Below are 18,748 nucleotides of genomic sequence, written 5' to 3'. Positions count from 1 at the left end.
CAAACATTTATGGAGAGCCAACTATGCTGGAGGCACTATGTGAGATATTATGGTACAAAAATGCAAACAAAAAATTGGAGCTTCTACCTTCAAGAAATTTACTGTTTAGCAAAATACGAAGCAAAAAAAAAAAAAACAATAATGACATGGGGTGCCTGGGTGGCTCAGTTGGTTAAGGATCCAACTTCGGCTCAGGTCATGATCTCATGGTTCATGGGTTCAAGCCCCACGTCAGGCTCTGTGCCGACAGCAGCTCAGAGCCTGGAGCCTGCTTTGGATTCTGTGTCTCCCCCTCTCTCTGTCTCTCCCCCACTCACGCTCTGTCTCTCTCTCTCAAAAATAAACATTAAATTTTTTTAAAAAAATAATAATGACAAAACTGCCACATAAACATGTAATTTTAATACATGGTGCTATGGGAGATTTGCTTAGGCATGCATTTGTTACTCATTTGGCCATAATGCTGGGGATATAGCAACAAACACAACAGATAAAATCCCCCCTCTCATGGAATTTACATCCCAGTGGGCTGGAGATGCAACAAATAAACTGAATAAGTGAGATATGTAGAGAAAGTTGGGCGTGGGCTTATTTGACACTTTACTTAGGGTGATGAGGCTCTTCGCAGAGGTGGTGACATATGACTCATGCGTTGCTGACATTTTTGTATCCCCATGCACATGTCTACCCCTACCCTACCTCAAAGGTAGGCTTGCAGGTAAAAAGAAATGAGAGGAACATGTCCTAGGCAAAGAGAGTAGAGGTGTGTGATCTGTGCAGGGGACTAGAATCATTTTATTTACTCCCAGAATGCCCAAGTGACAGAAGGGAAAGCTGGCAAGACACAGAACTGGTGGTCTTTTTACCTTGCTGTGGAACTGGACCCTATTCCAAAGGAAGTTTGGGACTTTCTGATAGAATGTTTTTGTTTTTGTTTTTGCATAGGGGACGTTCATCCTTGATCAACCCATGAGCTTGCTTTTGGAGTGAGGTTGAAAAATTCAGAATTGCTACATTATAGTGACTGCTCAGGGTCCCATGTGCTGTTCTGTTTCACTGTGAGGGAGGGGGCTCACAAGGTGAAGATGGACAATGACACTTCAGTGGACACTTCAGTCCTTGTATAAAAGCACGATTCCCTACTGCGTGTCATTTGGGCTCAGTTACTCCAGTAGGTTGGGCAGGTGAAGGTCATCAAGAGGCCTCCTTGGAACCTGAAATTTTCCCCTTCGTTTCTTCCTTCCCTCCTTATTCTGCCCGATTTTCCTCTTTCTCACATTTTCCAATCCTCCCTATCCGTGGAGATTTCAGGGACAGTGAAGCAGTTGGGCAGTGATGGCTGTGGTTGGTCAGGTTTGTCATGGGAGGAGCTGAGGAGGAGTGCTTAGCCCTTTACACTTTACACGGGGTCTCCATGCTGCAGGGGTAGACCCCTGGGTGTGGGAAGGGGGGGCTGGTTCAGACATCAGTCTGCAATCGTGACTTTATCATTCTTTTGTTGAAGTGAACTGAGCATGGCCAATGCCCACAGCCAGCCTCCCACATTTAAAAGGAGGAATTTGGATGGGGTGCCTGGGTGGCTCAGTCAGTTGGGTGTCTGAAGTCGGTTGACTTCGAGCTCTGCGTTGGGCTCTGTGCTGACAGCTCAGAGCCTGGAGCCTGCTTCACATTCTGTCTCCATCTCTCTGCCCTTCCCCTGCTCGCTCTCTGTCTCTCGCTCTCTCTCTCAAATAAAAAAAAAAAAAAGAAACTTAAAAAAATTTTAAAAAACAAAGGAGGAATTTGGGGCTCCTGGATCACTCAGTGGGTTGAGCATCTGACTCTTGCTCTCGGTTGGTGAGGTGGAGCCCCGAGTCTGGCTCAGCGCTGATAACGTGGAGTCTTCTTGGGATTCTCTCTCTCCACACCTCCCCCTGCCCCTCCCCCATTCTTGCTCACTCTCCCTCTCTCTCAAAATAAATAAATAAACGTTTTTATGAAAAAGGAATTTAGGGAAGAAGAAATTTGCTTTGAGACTCCACACTTTTAGTACGTTTCACACACCTTATTCCATTTTACCTTCACCCTAATTCAGAGGGGGAGACATTGTTATCTGCATTTTAACAGGAGAGGAAACAGGTTCAGAAAGATTAACTTGACAGAGTTCATGTGGCCATTAAGTGTCATCGGGAAACACATTCAGAGCCTAAGTATTCGTGTAATTTAATCTCCAAGTGATGCAAACAAAATTCTTCAATTTTACTCCGGATGCTCAAATTCTTATAAAACTAAGCTTCTCTGCATGTCATTGTGATGTGAGGCAGGTATCCACCCCCAGTATTTTTTCATTCTCATTAAATCTGTTGAATTCTGTACATTCTGTTTAGCGAATTATTAGTCTCCACAATTTTCCTAATTGCCCGTCTGAGTTGCACCACAGGAAGGGTGCCACGTTGGTGCCTCTGTGTTAGGAGACAGAAGTAACCCAACTATGTCAACGTTCTCTAGTGATTTATGTAAGGCTGGAAGGTAATAAGGCTCAGCTGAAATGCAGCTTTATTTTTAGCTCCCATTGTTACCATCCTGACAGTGTTCGTCTTATTTAAGTCCCAGGGATTCTCCTGGTGGGTTGCTCTTTTAATTGACATTCTCATTGTATTCATTCATTTCCACCTGTCCATTCATCTATTCAGTAATACAATGAAATGTGAATATTTTGTGCCTACTACATCTGCTACATCATGGATACAGAAGATAGTATTTTAAAACCTGCTCCCTGCTCCAAATAAATCAGTTTTATTTATTTCTTCTTTCTGTCTTTCTTTTTTAATGCGTATTTATTCTTGACGGTTATGGGGTGGGACAGAATCCAAGGCAGGCTCCAGGCTCTGAGATGTCAGCACAGAGCCTGATGCAGGGCTCAAACCCATGAACTGCAAGATCATGACCTGAGTCAAAGTTGGATGCTTAACCCACTGAGCCACCCAGGCGCCCCTCTTCTTTCATTTCTATTTGTTGTTCATCATCTACATAGTGTGTGTGTGTGTGTGTGTGTGTGTGTACGTGTGTGTGTGTGTGTACCAATTCCTTCATACACAGATATAATTCATGCACACACTCGTGTACACACACATCCACAACAACTCAAAGATGTTACTGTTAACAGTATTTGAGAGTCACTAAAATGACCAGGGCATGACCAGCCATCCTGAAGTGTGCCAACAGTTTGTTTTGTTAGTTATATAAGCTGCTGCCCCCCGGAATTTACTTCCTGGTTCTGAAATAACTTTTATTCCCAATAGCTGTTTACACTCTGGTCTATTTCCCCAAATCCCATAATTGTTAAAATATGTTGCTGTGTGACCTTAAACTTGATCTTTCAACTTGTCTTCTCTACCCGAAAAAGTGCTGGCTTAGAGTTCCATTAATTTGGAAAGTGGAATCATTTGAAAGAACTGTATTATGTGAGGAAATTTATCATTGTGGATTACCAAAGCATTATGGAAAGAAACTGAAGGAAATGATTAAGTATATTCAGTTTGCATTATCTTGAAAGAAAAATCAAATATATCAAATGTAGCAAGTACTAGTTAGATCTAATTTATTCCTCCAAACTTTTCCGATTGATGGTTCTTATATTGCTTTGTAAGAAGCTACTTGAAAAAGTCAGATTCCAGTTCATGAGCAGTCTTGATCATTATAAAAGAAAGAAATGTCCTGTACAGCAAAAGAACATTTGTCTGGAATGGATGCAACTACATTTGCCGTGGATTGATATTTCTGAAATGGCTTCACTCAAAAGAGCACAGTGATTACAAAGGAAAAAACAAGTTTCAGTGTCAACACCCTCTCCTGTAATGGCCTGAGAGCCTTTCCAGCTCCTACACGCTCAACGTGGCCATGGTGCCACGTAGCGTCTAGCCATGCTGCCCACTGCCTGACCATGTGGTACAGATGGGGCTACCATCCCATTTACCAATGCTAGGCACCGTGTTGTTCTTCCATTGCTCTGTGTGTGTGTGTGTGTGTGTGTGTGTGTGTGTGTGTAATGCAGGTCATAGGTCTTCTGAGAGCTATTCCCTAATGCGAATTCTTCACATGTTTTGTATCAAGGATAAACAACAACATTCTGTATTTGTTGATCCTCTGTTTACAGAGTTTCAGAGTTTAGAGGAATACTGTTTAGAAGCCATGAAATTAACTCCTGGAAGCCATATCTATCTACCTATCGATTGATCAATCAACCTATATATTTAAAAAACTAACACAGAAGTATGAAATTTCAGTTTGGTAAAATTCACTTCTAATTTTTTCATTTGAAAGATAAAAGGAGATAAGGGCCAGGAGGTGGACTAGTGACATATTTAGATTAAAAACACAGATATAATTTTTTCTTTTATGCATCTTTCACTATTTATTTAGAAAAGATTTGTTGTATATATTATGGCAGTCTAAAGGATTTTCATGCTAAACAAATAATCGTTTCTAAACTCTTTTTTATATGTCAAAACCAAGCATTTTCATCTTTTTCATTTTATCCTATAAAATAATTCATTCTCTCCATCTTTGGCATAAGTTTTATACTGCACTTGAGAAACAGTAACTCCAGGAGAGAAATTACTATTTCATTTTACAATTTCCTGTCTCCTCTGAAAGGCTCAATACCGGCTTCAGAATCTGATATCAATACCATGCATTTTTAAGTGATTTCCTAATTCCACTGATGAAATATCATAAAGGATTTTATAGAAAAGGTACAATTTCATTTAAAGTGAGATCCATAATATTCTGAAATATATTTGGACAGCACATGATTTGGAATTGTTGAAAGATGTAGGACATAATCTTCATTACTGTGAAAGTAAAAGTTAGGTTGATGCTTTAACTTAATCACTAATAAACATTTAGATTCACAATACTGCTGTCAATACTATTTTTCATCATATTAGACTAGAATTATTTAAACCTTGCTTTATTACTTCCACATTTGCTTCTCTGTGATCCTCACTGGGATATTTGATTTAGGTGTTTCTACTTTCCCCAAACAATGGAAACTTTAAGAAACGGTCTACATCCCTGCTATCACCATTTAGAGCCATTGCCGTACATTTTCTGACTCTCAGTAATTTCATTCATTATGGATGGTTGAAATATGAAAAATATTTAAATATGAAATATTATTCATATTTTAATAACTCTTATTTCCTCAGCCCAAACTTGTTCAATTGATATTGACTTCAGGGGCGCCTGGGTGGCGCAGTTGGTTAGGCGTCCGACTTCAGCCAGGTCACGATCTCACGGTCCGGGAGTTCGAGCCCCGCGTCGGGCTCTGGGCTGATGGCTCAGAGCCTGGAGCCTGTTTCTGATTCTGTGTCTCCCTCTCTCTCTGCCCCTCCCCCATTCATGCTCTGTCTCTCTCTGTCCCAAAATAAATAAACGTTGATATTGACTTCAGATGGCATAGTGTAGAGAAGACTCATAAGTGGGTGATTTGGGGAGGAGCTATGGCCATCCTGAACTGGATAATATTCCCCACTGTGATACTTTCCTATTTAAAGGCAAAAGCTTTCCATCTGCAACCAATCACAGTAGTGATACTGTCTCATTAATTCATTCCAGTGCATAAGCAATAGACTACAGCGGGGTTCCTGAGGGTCAATAACCCTCAATAACACTCGATGACTGGGTGAAGGCTGAGGCTGGGGAAGCCTCCAGAAGTTAGGTAGGGCTCATCACACAAGTGGCAAAAGTGAGGACACATTGTATGTGTTCTTCCCAGTTTTGCTTGGAGTTGGTGATGCCTGGGGGTGATGCATAAATTTATAGGACTCATTCTTGAGAATGTTCATGATGCTGCTTTAAATGCACAGGAAATAGAGATATAGGACCACATAGGCTGCTCACCCACCCACCCCCACCCCCAGTGATTGTATTAGAGCACAGAGATAGCAAAGGGATAGAAAAATTGCATAACATTAGGGAGGAAAGTGTAGAGATTAAACACTGAGTGAGGAAAACAATACGAGAACAAAAGTGAATTTGGAGCATAAAGGTGAAAGAGTTTCAGAGATTTCGTCTTCTAGGTCTAGAGCAGCCCTGTTGTTTGTTTGTTTTTTTTCAAACTGTGTCACTGCATTCATAGTTCATCTGACTTCTTTTGATCTTCATTGGACCAGATCTTAACTCTAAAAACCTCTTATTCATAACTTCTGACCGTCTTCATGAATTTTTTATTCCGCCACCAATTTTGTTTGAAATGTTGACATGTGAACAAACCTGAGATAGAAAACAGTGGCTGCTCTGAAGGCTGTATTCCAGCTACAGAACTTGAGAAGGGTCTGTCCTCGGTCACTGCTTTCCCTCCACACAGGCTCCTGCTTCGTTCCACGCCTGGGGACCAGGCCTGCCCACCAGGTGTGTGAGGGCATTCTCCTGGGTAGTTAGGGATTGCCTGGCATCCTTGCCTACTGGGTGTTTTTTTCTAACATTCCCAGCTACTTCAGACTTTTAAGAGTAAAGCTTTTTTCCCCTTTCACCATAACCCTGTTGTTCACTGTTATTGTTAAAGTGTCAGCTCGTCTCTCACAAATGGCAGCGTGTTCTGTTCTTTGTTCAATATCCTCATGACAGATCTGACTGTCCTCAAAATGAGACCTCTTGTCTTCAAGAATTTGGCTTCTATAAAAATCAGGATTTGTTGTACTTCAAATGTTGAAATCTGTTTTAGCATTGTTATTTATCTATGTTTTTGCAATGTGGCTCTGTTTAGAAATTTGGCTTTAAATTACATGAGGGTTGAGAAGAAGGGTAAGGACTTCTAGGATAATAACAAAGAGCCACAAAGTCCAACAACCTCTGGAATATAACTGCCAATAAGTTAAACTAGTACAATAGAAACTCTGATATTTGAAGGTTTAAGTGATCCCATTGACATGTGATACATATTTATTAACAATCTTAATTTTCGTTTCCTTTAAAATGATGATCTCAAAGGCAGAGTACTAAGGACAACAGCAATTTGTTGTTTAGAGTCTGTTACATAGTGAGTGATCAATAAATGTAGGTTGAATTGGATGTAGCATTGAATGCAAAATTTGGATTCAGTGATCCCTAAGATCTCATTCCACTTTGACCTATGATTTTATGATTCGTTCCATGACGAACCAGGTTAATAGATGGTGAAAAGCTTCCAGATATGTGGATTGTCCAATTCTTCCAACTCAAATGATAGATATCTGCCCACACACCTCACAGACTATTGAGAAAACACACTAGTCTTCACTGAAGGGCAGTTTCCTTATTGTATGGTTTATATTAATATCAGATGCCAAAAACGAAAGAGCATGGAATTTCATTCATTAGTATTATCTTTGATTTACTTAAAAAAAAGTACAATTCCACTTCCTTTAAAATCTTTCATGCATTTTTTGCAGCAATTATAGAAATCCACAGTAATAATGAATATCTGAATGCTGATTAGGAGTTAAGGAAAGCTCAACTCTGTTGCTTTCCTTTCTATTCCTACTTGTTTACTTATGTGGACTCAAATGAATAAACATAACAATAGCTCATTTTTATGTAGCATTTTAAGATATACTATGTACTTCCTGATAAATGTGGATAATGTATTATTATCTTCTTTAAAAATGAAGAAACTAGGGTCGCCTCGGCAGCTCCATTGGTTAAGAGTCCAGTTTCGGCTCAGGTTATGATCTCACACACGGTTCATGAGTTTGAGCCCTGCAGTGCAGGGCCTGCCTAGAATTCTCTCTTTGCCTTTCCTCTGCTCATGCGCAGTCTCTCAACATAAATAAATAAACTTCAAAAAAATATGAAGAAGCTAAATCTCAGAGAAGTTGACATTTGACCAGCCCTACTCTATAGATAGCAGGACCAGGATTTAGATCCACTTATTTGATTGATAATGTAGGCCATTTTTTGTTTGTTTGTTTTTTTGCTTTACCACGCCACTGCTCATCACAATTCTTTACAGGCTCTGTGACCGTGTGTAAAGAACTTTAATATCTTTCCTGACCTCTTTTGTGTATACTACATTGATCTTCAGGGAATGTGAACTCCACAGACGTTACTTGTTTTAGACTAAGCGTCTCTAGGCTAAGCATGTCGTGTGTAGAAAAATGGTAATGAAAATAAAGTGTGGGGGCCTCTACATGATAAGACCTATTTCAAAAGCAAATTGTTTTCAATTTCCAATGGCTCTCCTCCACATGAATTAATTACCAAATCCATCACATACTCCATTTAGGCCCCAGCAGACCAATGCAATCGCAAGCACCTGGATTTTGATGGATTCAAGTTTATAGCCCTACAAACCCATCTATCTTATAGGGAATTGTTGCTTTTCTTTACTCCTCATGATCAATCAGTGTAAACCAGGTATTAAAGAACTTGAGAAAAATGTGCCTTTGCTTTAATGTTTAATATGGTGTTAACGAAGATCCTGGCTATTTGTGATATTTACTGTTGAAAAGAAACCATTCATTTCTGACTTCTGACTTCATTGTCTATTTTTTCTTATTTTTTATACTCTCATTGTGAAGGTCACGGACAGTGTAATTGTGGAAGATGTGACTGCAAAGTAGGCTGGTATGGGAAAAAGTGTGAGCACCCACGTTCCTGCCCACTGTCAGCAGAGGAGAGCATCAGAAGGTGCCAAGGAAGCTCGGATCTACCTTGCTCTGGAAGGGGTAAGTGAGGGCTCTCAGGCCTGTTACCACCTCCTATGAGTCAAATGCACTCAATTCATATATACCTTATTTAAGAGATAGCTGAGATCCCTGAATATGGAAAGGTTAGTCTTTTCAGAACTAATAATACATCCAGTTTTCATGACTGAAAGTACATGGAGAAGTATAATCTCTCTCTTTTTCCCTCTCTATTGTATGCGTGCAGGTGTACACACATGCCCACACCTACGTGCTCTTACATGATCAGTTTAGCTTTGAGGTCTGTTCAATTTCAGTTCAGTTTAGTTCAATGCTACATTAAAAACAACAACAACAACGACAATAACAAAAAACCAGTTTTTCCCAGGAAACAAAACAAGCAAAACAGAAAAGTAACCTACTGAAAGGAAGAGGAAGAAGATATTTGCAAATGATCTATCCATGAGTATCCTTAGTATCCAAAGTATATAAAGAACTTGCACTCTCAACACCAAAAAACAAAAACAAACAAACAAAAAAAAACCCAAACAAATAATTTGACTTGAAAATGGCCAGAGTATCTGAACAGACATTTTTCCAAAAAGACATACAGATGGCCAACAGACACATGAAAAGATGTTCAACATCCCTCATCATCAGGGGAATACAAATCAAAACCACAATGAGATATCATCTCACACCTAGCTGAATGGCTACAATAAAAAAGACAAGAAATAACAAGTGTAGGTGAGAATGTGGGAAAAAAAGGGAACCTTTGTGCACTGTTGATGGGAATGCAGATTGGTACAGCCACTGTGGAAAATAGAAATTTAATTAAAAATGTAAAAAATTAAAAATGAAATTATCATATGATACAGTATTTCCATTACTGTATATTTACCCAAAGGAAATGAAAACACTAATTCAAAAAGATATATGCACCACTGTGTTTATTGTGGCATTATTTACAATAGCCAACAACCTATCAATGGATGAATGGATAAAGAAATGGTATATATGTATGTATGTATGTATGTATGTATGTATATAATGGAATTTTACTCAGCCATAAAAAAGAATGAGATCTTGCCATTTGCAACAACAGGGATGGACCTATAGAGTATTATACTAAATGAAATAAGGCAGACAGATAAAGACAAATAGCATATGATTTCACTCATGTGGAATTTAAGAAACAAAACAAATGAGCAAATTAAAAAAGAGAGAGAGAGAGAGACAGAAATACTAACTCTTACAGAGAATAAACTGATGATTGCCAGAGGGGTAGGGTCAGGGATGAGCAAAATAGATAAACGAGATTAAGAGTACACTTCCTAAAAAAAAAAAGTTTGGATATTTGCTCAAAACTTTCTGAATGAGACATTTAATTGTCCACTGACATTTCTGAAACTCATTAACATTACACTGAGGAAGTTGTTGACTTTTGAGAAAGCATTGTGTAAATAGATGGCTGAATAAACTGATGCTGTTTTAGAAGGCACGTAGCCTCAGGTGTGGTCTTGGTTCCGGATCGGGGCACACTGGAAGAGGAGAAAAGCAGCTAGAGGAAAGCTGGTTCCATTATTTTCATTTATCAAAATAAGAAATAACAATTTCACCTCTCACATGAACATGGCAAAGTTAATATGCAATATGCCTTTGGAGGAACTAGTCATTGAGATTATTACAGATTTTATTCATGAAAGAGGAAAATGAGAAATACTTTCTTTTACCTGAACGCTAGACCAGAAATTTCATTTTGTTTTGCAGTTTTGTTTTTGGAGAAATGAATTTTTTTATTGAGATATAATTCAAATACCATAAAATCCACTCTTTTAAAGCATACAACTTAGTGGCTTTTAGTATATTTGTTTATTTATTTTAAGTTTGTTTATTTTGAGAGAGAGAGAGAGAGCCAGTAATCCTGAGCAGAAACCAAGGGTTGGCCGCTTAACCAACTGAGCCCCCCAGGTACCCCTGTTTTCAGTATATTTATAAAATTATGCAATCCTCACCACTACCTCGTTCCAGAGCATTTTCATCACCACTAAAAGAAATCCCGTCCTGTGCCTCCTCACCAGTCACTCCCCATTCTCCTTTCTGTTCAATCCCTAGAAACCAAGGATCTACTTCCTGTCCCGAGGGATTTGCCTAATCTGGGTATTTCAAAATATGTGATCTGTTTGTCTTTGGTTTTCTTTGACTTAGCATAATGTTGTCAGGGTTTATCCATGTACGTCATTTCTTTTGCTGGCTGGATAATATTCATTTGCGTGGATTTCCACGTTTATTTATCCATCCATCTCTTAGTGGACATTTGGGTCATTTCTACTTTTTGACCATCACGAATACTGTTCTATGAACATTCACGAATAAATTTTTGTGCGGGTATGTGTTTAAATTTCTCTTGGACATACAGGTCAAAGTGGAATTGCTGAGTCATATGGTAGCTCTGTTTAACTTTTTGAGGTACAGCTAAACTGTCTTTCAAGTGGTGACACCATTTTACATTTCCACCAGCAGTGCCTGAGGGTTGCAGTTTCCTTACATCCTTCCCATATATATAATCGTTTGCCTTTTTGACTACTTAGAGTTTTCTTTATGTAGAAGACAAAGTCCTTAAGATTATTTGCTCTGTAGGTATTTTCCCATACTCTGATATGTATCCCTAATGGTTATAAGTAGAAGGTTAGGGCATGGGTAGAAGGAAATTTTCATTTCAGAGATTTTATTTCTGACTTGCCCCATTTTCACCAGTAACCCCAGAGGGGAACTACTGTTCTGTCTGCATTAATAAAATATCATCAGGGTGCCTGAGTGACTCAGTTGATTGAGCATCCAGACTCTTGATGTCAGCTTGGGTCATGATCTAACGGTTCATGGGTTCAAGCCCTACATTGGGCTCTGTGCTGACAGTGCAGAGCCTGCTTGGGATTCTCTCTCTTTCCCTCTCTCTCTGCCCTCCCCCACACTCTCTCTCTTTCTCACAAAACAACAACAACAACAACAACAACAACAACAACAACAACAACAACACACTTTAAAATATTGTCATTAGAAAGCTTGAGGAAGCCTGTCATGCTTTTAAAGGAACAACGATTAAAAATGAATGTCCCTCACACTACTGTCATCCATTCATTCATTGTTAAAAGTAACAAATTATATGATAGAAAAATAAGAAAAGCATATAAGGTATATCTCAAACATAGAACATCACTTGTTTTTCATTTGTCTCTAAATTTTTTAATGCAGTGTTAGTGCAAGAAAAGTCCTGTGGATTTTAATTATTGTGGATGTCAGTCTTCGATAACTCTGACAAACATGTATTTGTCTCTTACCTTCCTAGATAGTCACTAATGTATCAGTTACATATTTATAGCACATATTTAAAGTTTATTTTATTAAAAAGGAGTTGAATAAATGTATAAAATTATGATACTTTTTATTTCATTTAAGCTTTTTAGAGTACTTTAGAGATCAATAATAAGCTTCCCTAGTGTCCTTGCAGGGAAAAGAAGGTATTGATGAGTGGAGTGATTTCCCAGGGAACCATCACAAAATATGAGGATTCTGAGAATGAAGACCAAGGATTTAGGAGAGCCAGTCCAATGCTCAGACCAGTGATCAGAGACCCTTCTTTTCTCACAGCTACATCTGCAAACTCATTGGCATTGGATGCTGTAAAGCAAATGGCCAGTCTGAAAACTTTTAAAGGATTAGTTTTGCCATTTATGAACGACAACTGCAGCTGTGGTTACATGAGTGAAGAAAGCAATTACAGGGCCCAGCAGTTCTCAAGACGGAGAGCCTCAGCAGATTGCTTGCTGGGGCCAAGGAAAAAAAAATTCTCCCAGCAGAATGTATTGATGCTCCTCAGCGTAGTCCACCTGAGGGGCTAGGTGAAGGCATTTGTGCACCAGAAATTAAATTAGATCACTTGCTTCTGCTGGGGATGACTAAGTGTGATCATTACATCTTGAAAATAGGGGAATAATTTAGGTAATCTCTTAAACTCTCTATTAATCCTGTTACTCCTTGATTGCTTTTTTTTAAGTGTATTTATTTTTGAGAGAGACAGAGTGCAAGCGGGGGAGGGGCAGAGAGGGAGGGAAAGAGACAATCCCAAGCAGACTCCGCAGAGCCAGATGTGAGATCATGACCTGAGCTGAAATGAAGAGTCAGACACTCAACTGACTGAGCCACCCAGGCACCCTTATTACTCCTTGATTTCGATTCCTTATTGCCTATATATATCTTTGTTTAGAGGACTCTCATCTAGTCGATTTGGATACACAGTTACTCATCCTAATTTCTGCTCCCAGGGACTGGAGCTAGGAGATAACTTTCTCTAGTCTTCTACCAGTGTTCTGCTCAAAAACTTGAAATGGCTTCTGATAGGCTACACATTACTTTTAAATTCTCCTTGACCTAAGAATAAATTTTTATTTTTATTGAGGTTCTCCTTCTGAGTAGGTGTCTGGCTTTGGCCAAAACATGTGAGCAAAATTGATGTGTGTCACTCCAGAGCAGAAGTTTGAGAGGCAGTGAGAGATTTGCCATCCCTCCTGTCCCCGTGTGGGGACTTGCAGTGTTTGAGATGGTCGCTGATCCAGGAGGTGGGGTCTGTGAATGAGGATTGAAGAGACCTCTGCTGACCCCTGAAGAACTGTACCACAAATGCTGTCTTAAGCAGCTGAGATATTACAGTTTTTTGTTACTGCAACAGAACTCCTGACTCATACTCTTGCACATCCAAAATTTAGCGAATGAAGTTAAAACAAACAAGCAAACACAAAAAATCATGCTTAAACTCCGAGAGATCAGGAGAAAAAACAGTTGAGGTTTATAACCATATGCATATCTTATCACTATCAATATTCATGTGTATATTTTACAAATGATGTATTTATGCTATTCTGTGAACAGCATTTATGTGTACTTCTTCAACAGGGAAAATGGTAAGAACATTGAATATATTGTCATTTGTTAATATCCCCCAAACACAATGAAGTAGGATGTATAATTATTCTTCTTTTTACAGAAAAAGAAACTGGAAATTTGAATAGTTTGCCATCTTACATAGTAAGTGCTAGAGTTGCAAGTTTTTATACAAACTTTTATTACAAGCCGTCCAACTCCAGAACTGTTGTTTTAGATCATGTATTCGTTCTTTTAACATGCCAATTGGTTGAGCAATATGTAATGACTACATTTCCTTGTTGAAAACATTTTTATGCAAAATCGTTGATGTTGCTGCATCGTATTCCCTAGCATAGTTGTAGTATAGTATCTATAGCATAGTATAAGATAGGATAGTATATAGTAGTAATATAGTATAGCATTTATACTATAGATTTATACTATAGATTCCCTAATATAGTTTAGTGTAGTATCTGTAGTATAGTATCTACAGTATAGATACCCTAGTATAGTTGTGGTATTATAGTATATATATAGTATATAGTATATATAGTATCGTATAGTATAATCAATTCCTTAGTATAGTTGCAGTATAGTAGCTATAGCATATTATACTATGGTATCTACAGTATAGTATAGTATCGTATGCTATCTATAGATTCCCTAGTATAGTACAAGTATAGTATCTACAGCATAGTAAAATATAATATAGTATAGTATAGATTCCCTTGTATAGTTGTAGTATAGTATTTATAGCATAGTAAGATATAGTATAGTACAGTATAGCATAGCATAGTATAGTATAGTATACTATCTATAGTATAGATTCCCTAGTATAGTTGTAGTATAGTATCTATAGCATAGTATGGTATAGAATAGTATAGCAGTATAATATAGTATAGTGTAGTATTTATAGTATAGATAGTATAGTTGTAGTATAGTATCTATGGTATAGTAAGGTATGGTCTGGTCTGGTATGGTCTGGCCTGGTATGGTATGGTATAGTATCTATAGTATAGATTGCCTAGTATAGTTGTAGCAAACAAATCTAATCATTCCTCCTCTATTAGATAATCTAAATCATCTCTTACTTTGTTCAAGTTCTAAATGCTGTAATTTACATTCTTGTAGCAGAAAATTTGCACAATTTTTTCTTAGATGTAGAATGTACATCTAAATGTATACCAATATAATAAATATTTTCAATAAAAAAATTACCCAAACAAATAATTTTCTCTATAAAAAGTGGACTAGTATACCCTCCTACCAGGAACATAGCAAAGGTTCCCTTCACTCACCAATGGTGACAACTGCAATACTAAGCTGTTCTTGATACATTTTGCTCTTAGTTTTATGAGCCCACCATTTATTAAACTCCTTTCATTGACTTCTGTAATCATCAAACAAATGATGTATCTACAGACATTATTATTCAGAAGCTTGTGTTTGCTGTATTTGCCTTTTTGGATCATCATTTGTCCTTGTGTCTAAGTCATCTTTTTGTTTGGTCTGTTCTCACATGTTTTTACTTGTCCTCTCTGCCCTTTGGTTTTCTTTCATCAGACTTGTTCTAAGAGGTTTTGCGTATGTTTTAGTCCTTAAACACACATAAGCATTTACTCCCACAAGGGAAAGTGGGAAGTGGAGGAAGAATGATAAATTAAAGCTAATTATTTAATATTGTAGCTTTTAGAAAATAGAAACTATGTCCTCATTTTTATCAATTAGTACATTTTAATTAATGAATTAAGCAAGTTGGTTCAATTCCCTTAGCTAGAAACATACTTTCAAAGAATAATAGCATGCCAAATTCCCACCATCTGGAGATTTTTCAATTTGAGAGATAATTTATCTCTTTTACTGGCAAAAGACATCTTTAAATTTTCTTTTTATTTTTTCAGAGAAGTTTCCCTTTAGGCATGTATTTTTTTTAACCTATGTGATTTTTACTCTGATTTTTTGACAACTGAATCATAATTTTTCTCATTCATGTGCGCAGAGATGTTTTTTGGAACAGACAAGGAAAGTCCTCCAACGAACGTATTTTAAAGACTTTGTTTGGGAGGGTGGATCTTTGTAATTTTTACTAAATTATTTTGTAGATTTATTGAAGTATAAATGATAAACCAAAAGATAGCACATATTTAATGTAAACAATTTATTGAGTTTGGATGTATGTATACACCCATGATGTCATCACCACAATCAAGGTCATAAATATATCTATGCCTCCAAATACAGTAAAACCTTGGTTTGTGAGCATAATTCGTTCTGGAAACATGCTTTTAATCCAAATCACTCATATATCAAAATGAATTCCAAGAACTATTGGCTCAGTTGTGATCATGTGATGTTGGGCATCACATACTACTGGTATTTGCAAGTCATCGCTCGTTGGTCAAGTTAAAATTTATGAGAAATGTTTGTTCATCTTGTGGAATACTCACAGATTAAATTGCTCACAATCCAAGATTATGTCCTTGTGTCCCTTTGTATTTGTGTATTTGTATTGTGGGTACATGCTTGTGTGTGTGTGTGTGTGTGTGTGTGTGTGTGTGTGTGTGTGCATTCGGGATACTTAACATGAGAGAGATGTCTACAATAGTCAAACTTATAGGAGCAGAAAATAGAGTGGTTGTTGCCAGAGGGGGAAATGGGGACTTGTTTAATGGGTATAAAATTACAGCAACACAAGACGAGTAAGTTCTAGAGATTTGCTGTACTTCATAGTGCCTATAGCAAACAATACAGTATTATGGACTTACAAATTTGTTAAGAGAGTAGACCTCCAAACATTTAAATTAAGCACCACACCACCTATTGTGATTTTTGATTCTATTTTAAAAATTCTCAGTGGCGTAATTAAGTACCTTATTATAAGTTAGCTGCAGTGAGAAATGCCCGGTTTTCAAGAAACAAGGGAACCCAGTGTGTTCTTCCCGCAGTATTTCAAGACAGCATGCAGGATTCAGATTTACTCTGTTCTAAGTGTTTAGATGGATTGATCACTACATCATCTGGTGCTCGAGGAATAGTCATGGTAAATTATAGCATTTCAAACATAGTTGTTAAGGACCGCAGCCAAAGGAGAAGAAGAAATAACCCTGTAACATTAACGTCTTACTCTTTCTTATCCAGAAGGAAAGGAGCTGCTTTTAGAGATGTACCAAATGGGGAAAATATCAGCGAATTGGTAAATCATGCCAGAAACAAGGCTGTATTTTGTCATATTAAATGATGACAAATCATTCTGTGGATCCTCAGGCAGTCTTCCGTGGATCTCTGAGCACGTTGTGCTGTCTACTATGGCTTTTAATTCTATTGTCATGGAATGACCCATAATAGTAGGATGGTACCTAGGAGGAGAAAAGCATGTTTATTATTTGCTTTTTTTGTACTTAGGCACACTTACTGGAATGTCTGAAATTGTATATGCATCCTATATTTCACAAAACCACAGGAATGTAAATGTTATTTATATGACTTTTTATAAGATAGTGCAGAGACAGAAAGTTTGGGATACAGAGAGAAGTAACAATGATGCTTCCAGCATTCTTTCTCTGTGTTCCCATGAGGTGCCGGGACTTCTGTGTGTTGGGTCATTTTCTATCCTCAAGGAGGCCAAAAATGCAGGTGACCAGAACTGGTGGCTTCCTGGAAGGCCCTGATTAAATCCAGTGTTAAATCTCTCATTTATATGAAAAAGCAGTGTTCACTAAAGGCATAATTTGCGTATATTGAAGTGAATTGCTAAAAAGAATTTAAAAGAACCAAATTGCATAGAAATGACAATCTCATACAAGGTGATTGTTTAAGGACTCCTTTTTCCAGTGGGTAAGTAATTATCCTTGTTCCTTATTCCCCCTTCTTTATTTTATTGCCTTTCTTCTTGCTATTTTTATATTCAACAGAACCTAGAGGAGAGGAAGAAATTCAGAAGTTGAAGTTAATAATTTTGAGTTTTTAAAAGATGGTAGAAGATATTTCAGTGGAAAATTACATAGTATTTTTTTACTTACCTGAGATTTTTCTAATCTGTAGTCCAGAATACTGTATCACTTCCAAGATAGAATGAATATTTTTTGTGTGTTCCAGTCAACGATCTTGTTTAAATGTTTTATCTATGGCAACAGAGCATATTGTGTCAAAGATAGGAATCGATCCAAATAAATAGACAATTTTTATTACATTTTGCATAATTTTTATGTGATAAATTGAAAACCAGTGAAATTCTTTGGCAAAGAAACTTCCTCATAAGGCCTGCAACAAATATTGTCAAAATCTATTTGAAATGAAAATAGAAAATTTAACATGAATTCAATCCCAATTTCTTTAAGTGAGCTTGAAATGTGTGACAACTATGACTATTTTGTTACTACAGTTATTTATTTGTTTCTATTAAAACACTAAACACATAGTGAAAGAGGTAGTGTGGTGCTCTAGCAATTATTTACTTAATTTTATTCAATATAAAAATGCAAACCAGATAGTTTTAATAAGAAACAATCTGGTCTGGCTATCAGCCATAATCTTCACGGAACCATATACTCTACAGATTTTCTTTTTAAATGTTTTTTTTAATGTTTATTTTTGAGAGAGAGAGAGAGAGAGAGAGAGACAGAGCATGAGCGGGGGAGGGGCAGAGAGTGAGAGAGACACAGAATCTGAAACAAGCTCAAGGCTCTAAGCTGTCAGCACAGTCCGACGTGGGGCTCGAACTCACGAACTGCGATATCATGACCTGAGCCGAAGTCGGATGCTTAGCCGAGTGAGCCACCCAGGTGCCCCTAGATTTTCTTTTTAATAGAAAGCCAATGAGCCAGAATTTCATCATTTTGTCTAGGCTTTAAGATCATATAGCTGATCAGAACCCTATGATTTTCCTCTTGGACACATAAGATATTATTAAAAATTGATAGGACTGGCCCTTGTGCAATATTTGCATAATGGATGTATTCAATATATAATCATATGATAGCACATAGCTAACCCATGCATCCTATTTTCATTAGTGATGTTGTTTACAAGATTTAATCAACCTGATTTTTACTGACCACCCTACATTGTATTTCTATGCTAACCCAGAGGTCAGGAAACTAGGACCAGGAGGCCTGCATTCTGTGTTTACAGATAAAGTTTTATTAGAACACAGACAAGCTCATTTGTATGCATATGGCTGCTTT

General features: G+C 37.5%; 1 protein-coding gene across 2 annotated transcripts in view; it reads left to right on the top strand.

Moving 5' to 3' along the window:
- The window catches only part of ITGBL1 (integrin subunit beta like 1), a 206,581-nt gene that overhangs the window by 99,873 nt on the left and 87,960 nt on the right, over positions 1–18,748 (top strand). The window contains exons 7-8 of one of the 2 annotated variants that reach the window (XM_040487121.1): positions 8,541–8,687; positions 13,687–13,883. In XM_040487121.1, the coding sequence (XP_040343055.1) occupies positions 8,541–8,687; positions 13,687–13,868 (329 nt within the window). In that variant the 3' untranslated portion in view covers positions 13,869–13,883. Of the gene's footprint in view, positions 1–8,540; positions 8,688–13,686; positions 13,884–18,748 lie in introns of those variants that run through there. The other variant, XM_040487122.1, reaches the window with a different exon arrangement.

The sequence above is a fragment of the Herpailurus yagouaroundi genome, unplaced genomic scaffold (assembly GCF_014898765.1).
Source record: "Herpailurus yagouaroundi ecotype Mexico unplaced genomic scaffold, PumYag 164, whole genome shotgun sequence".
Classification (NCBI taxonomy): domain Eukaryota; kingdom Metazoa; phylum Chordata; class Mammalia; order Carnivora; family Felidae; genus Herpailurus; species Herpailurus yagouaroundi.
The sequence above is the reverse complement of the archived record's forward strand: the minus strand, read 5'-3'. Positions and strand labels throughout refer to the sequence as shown.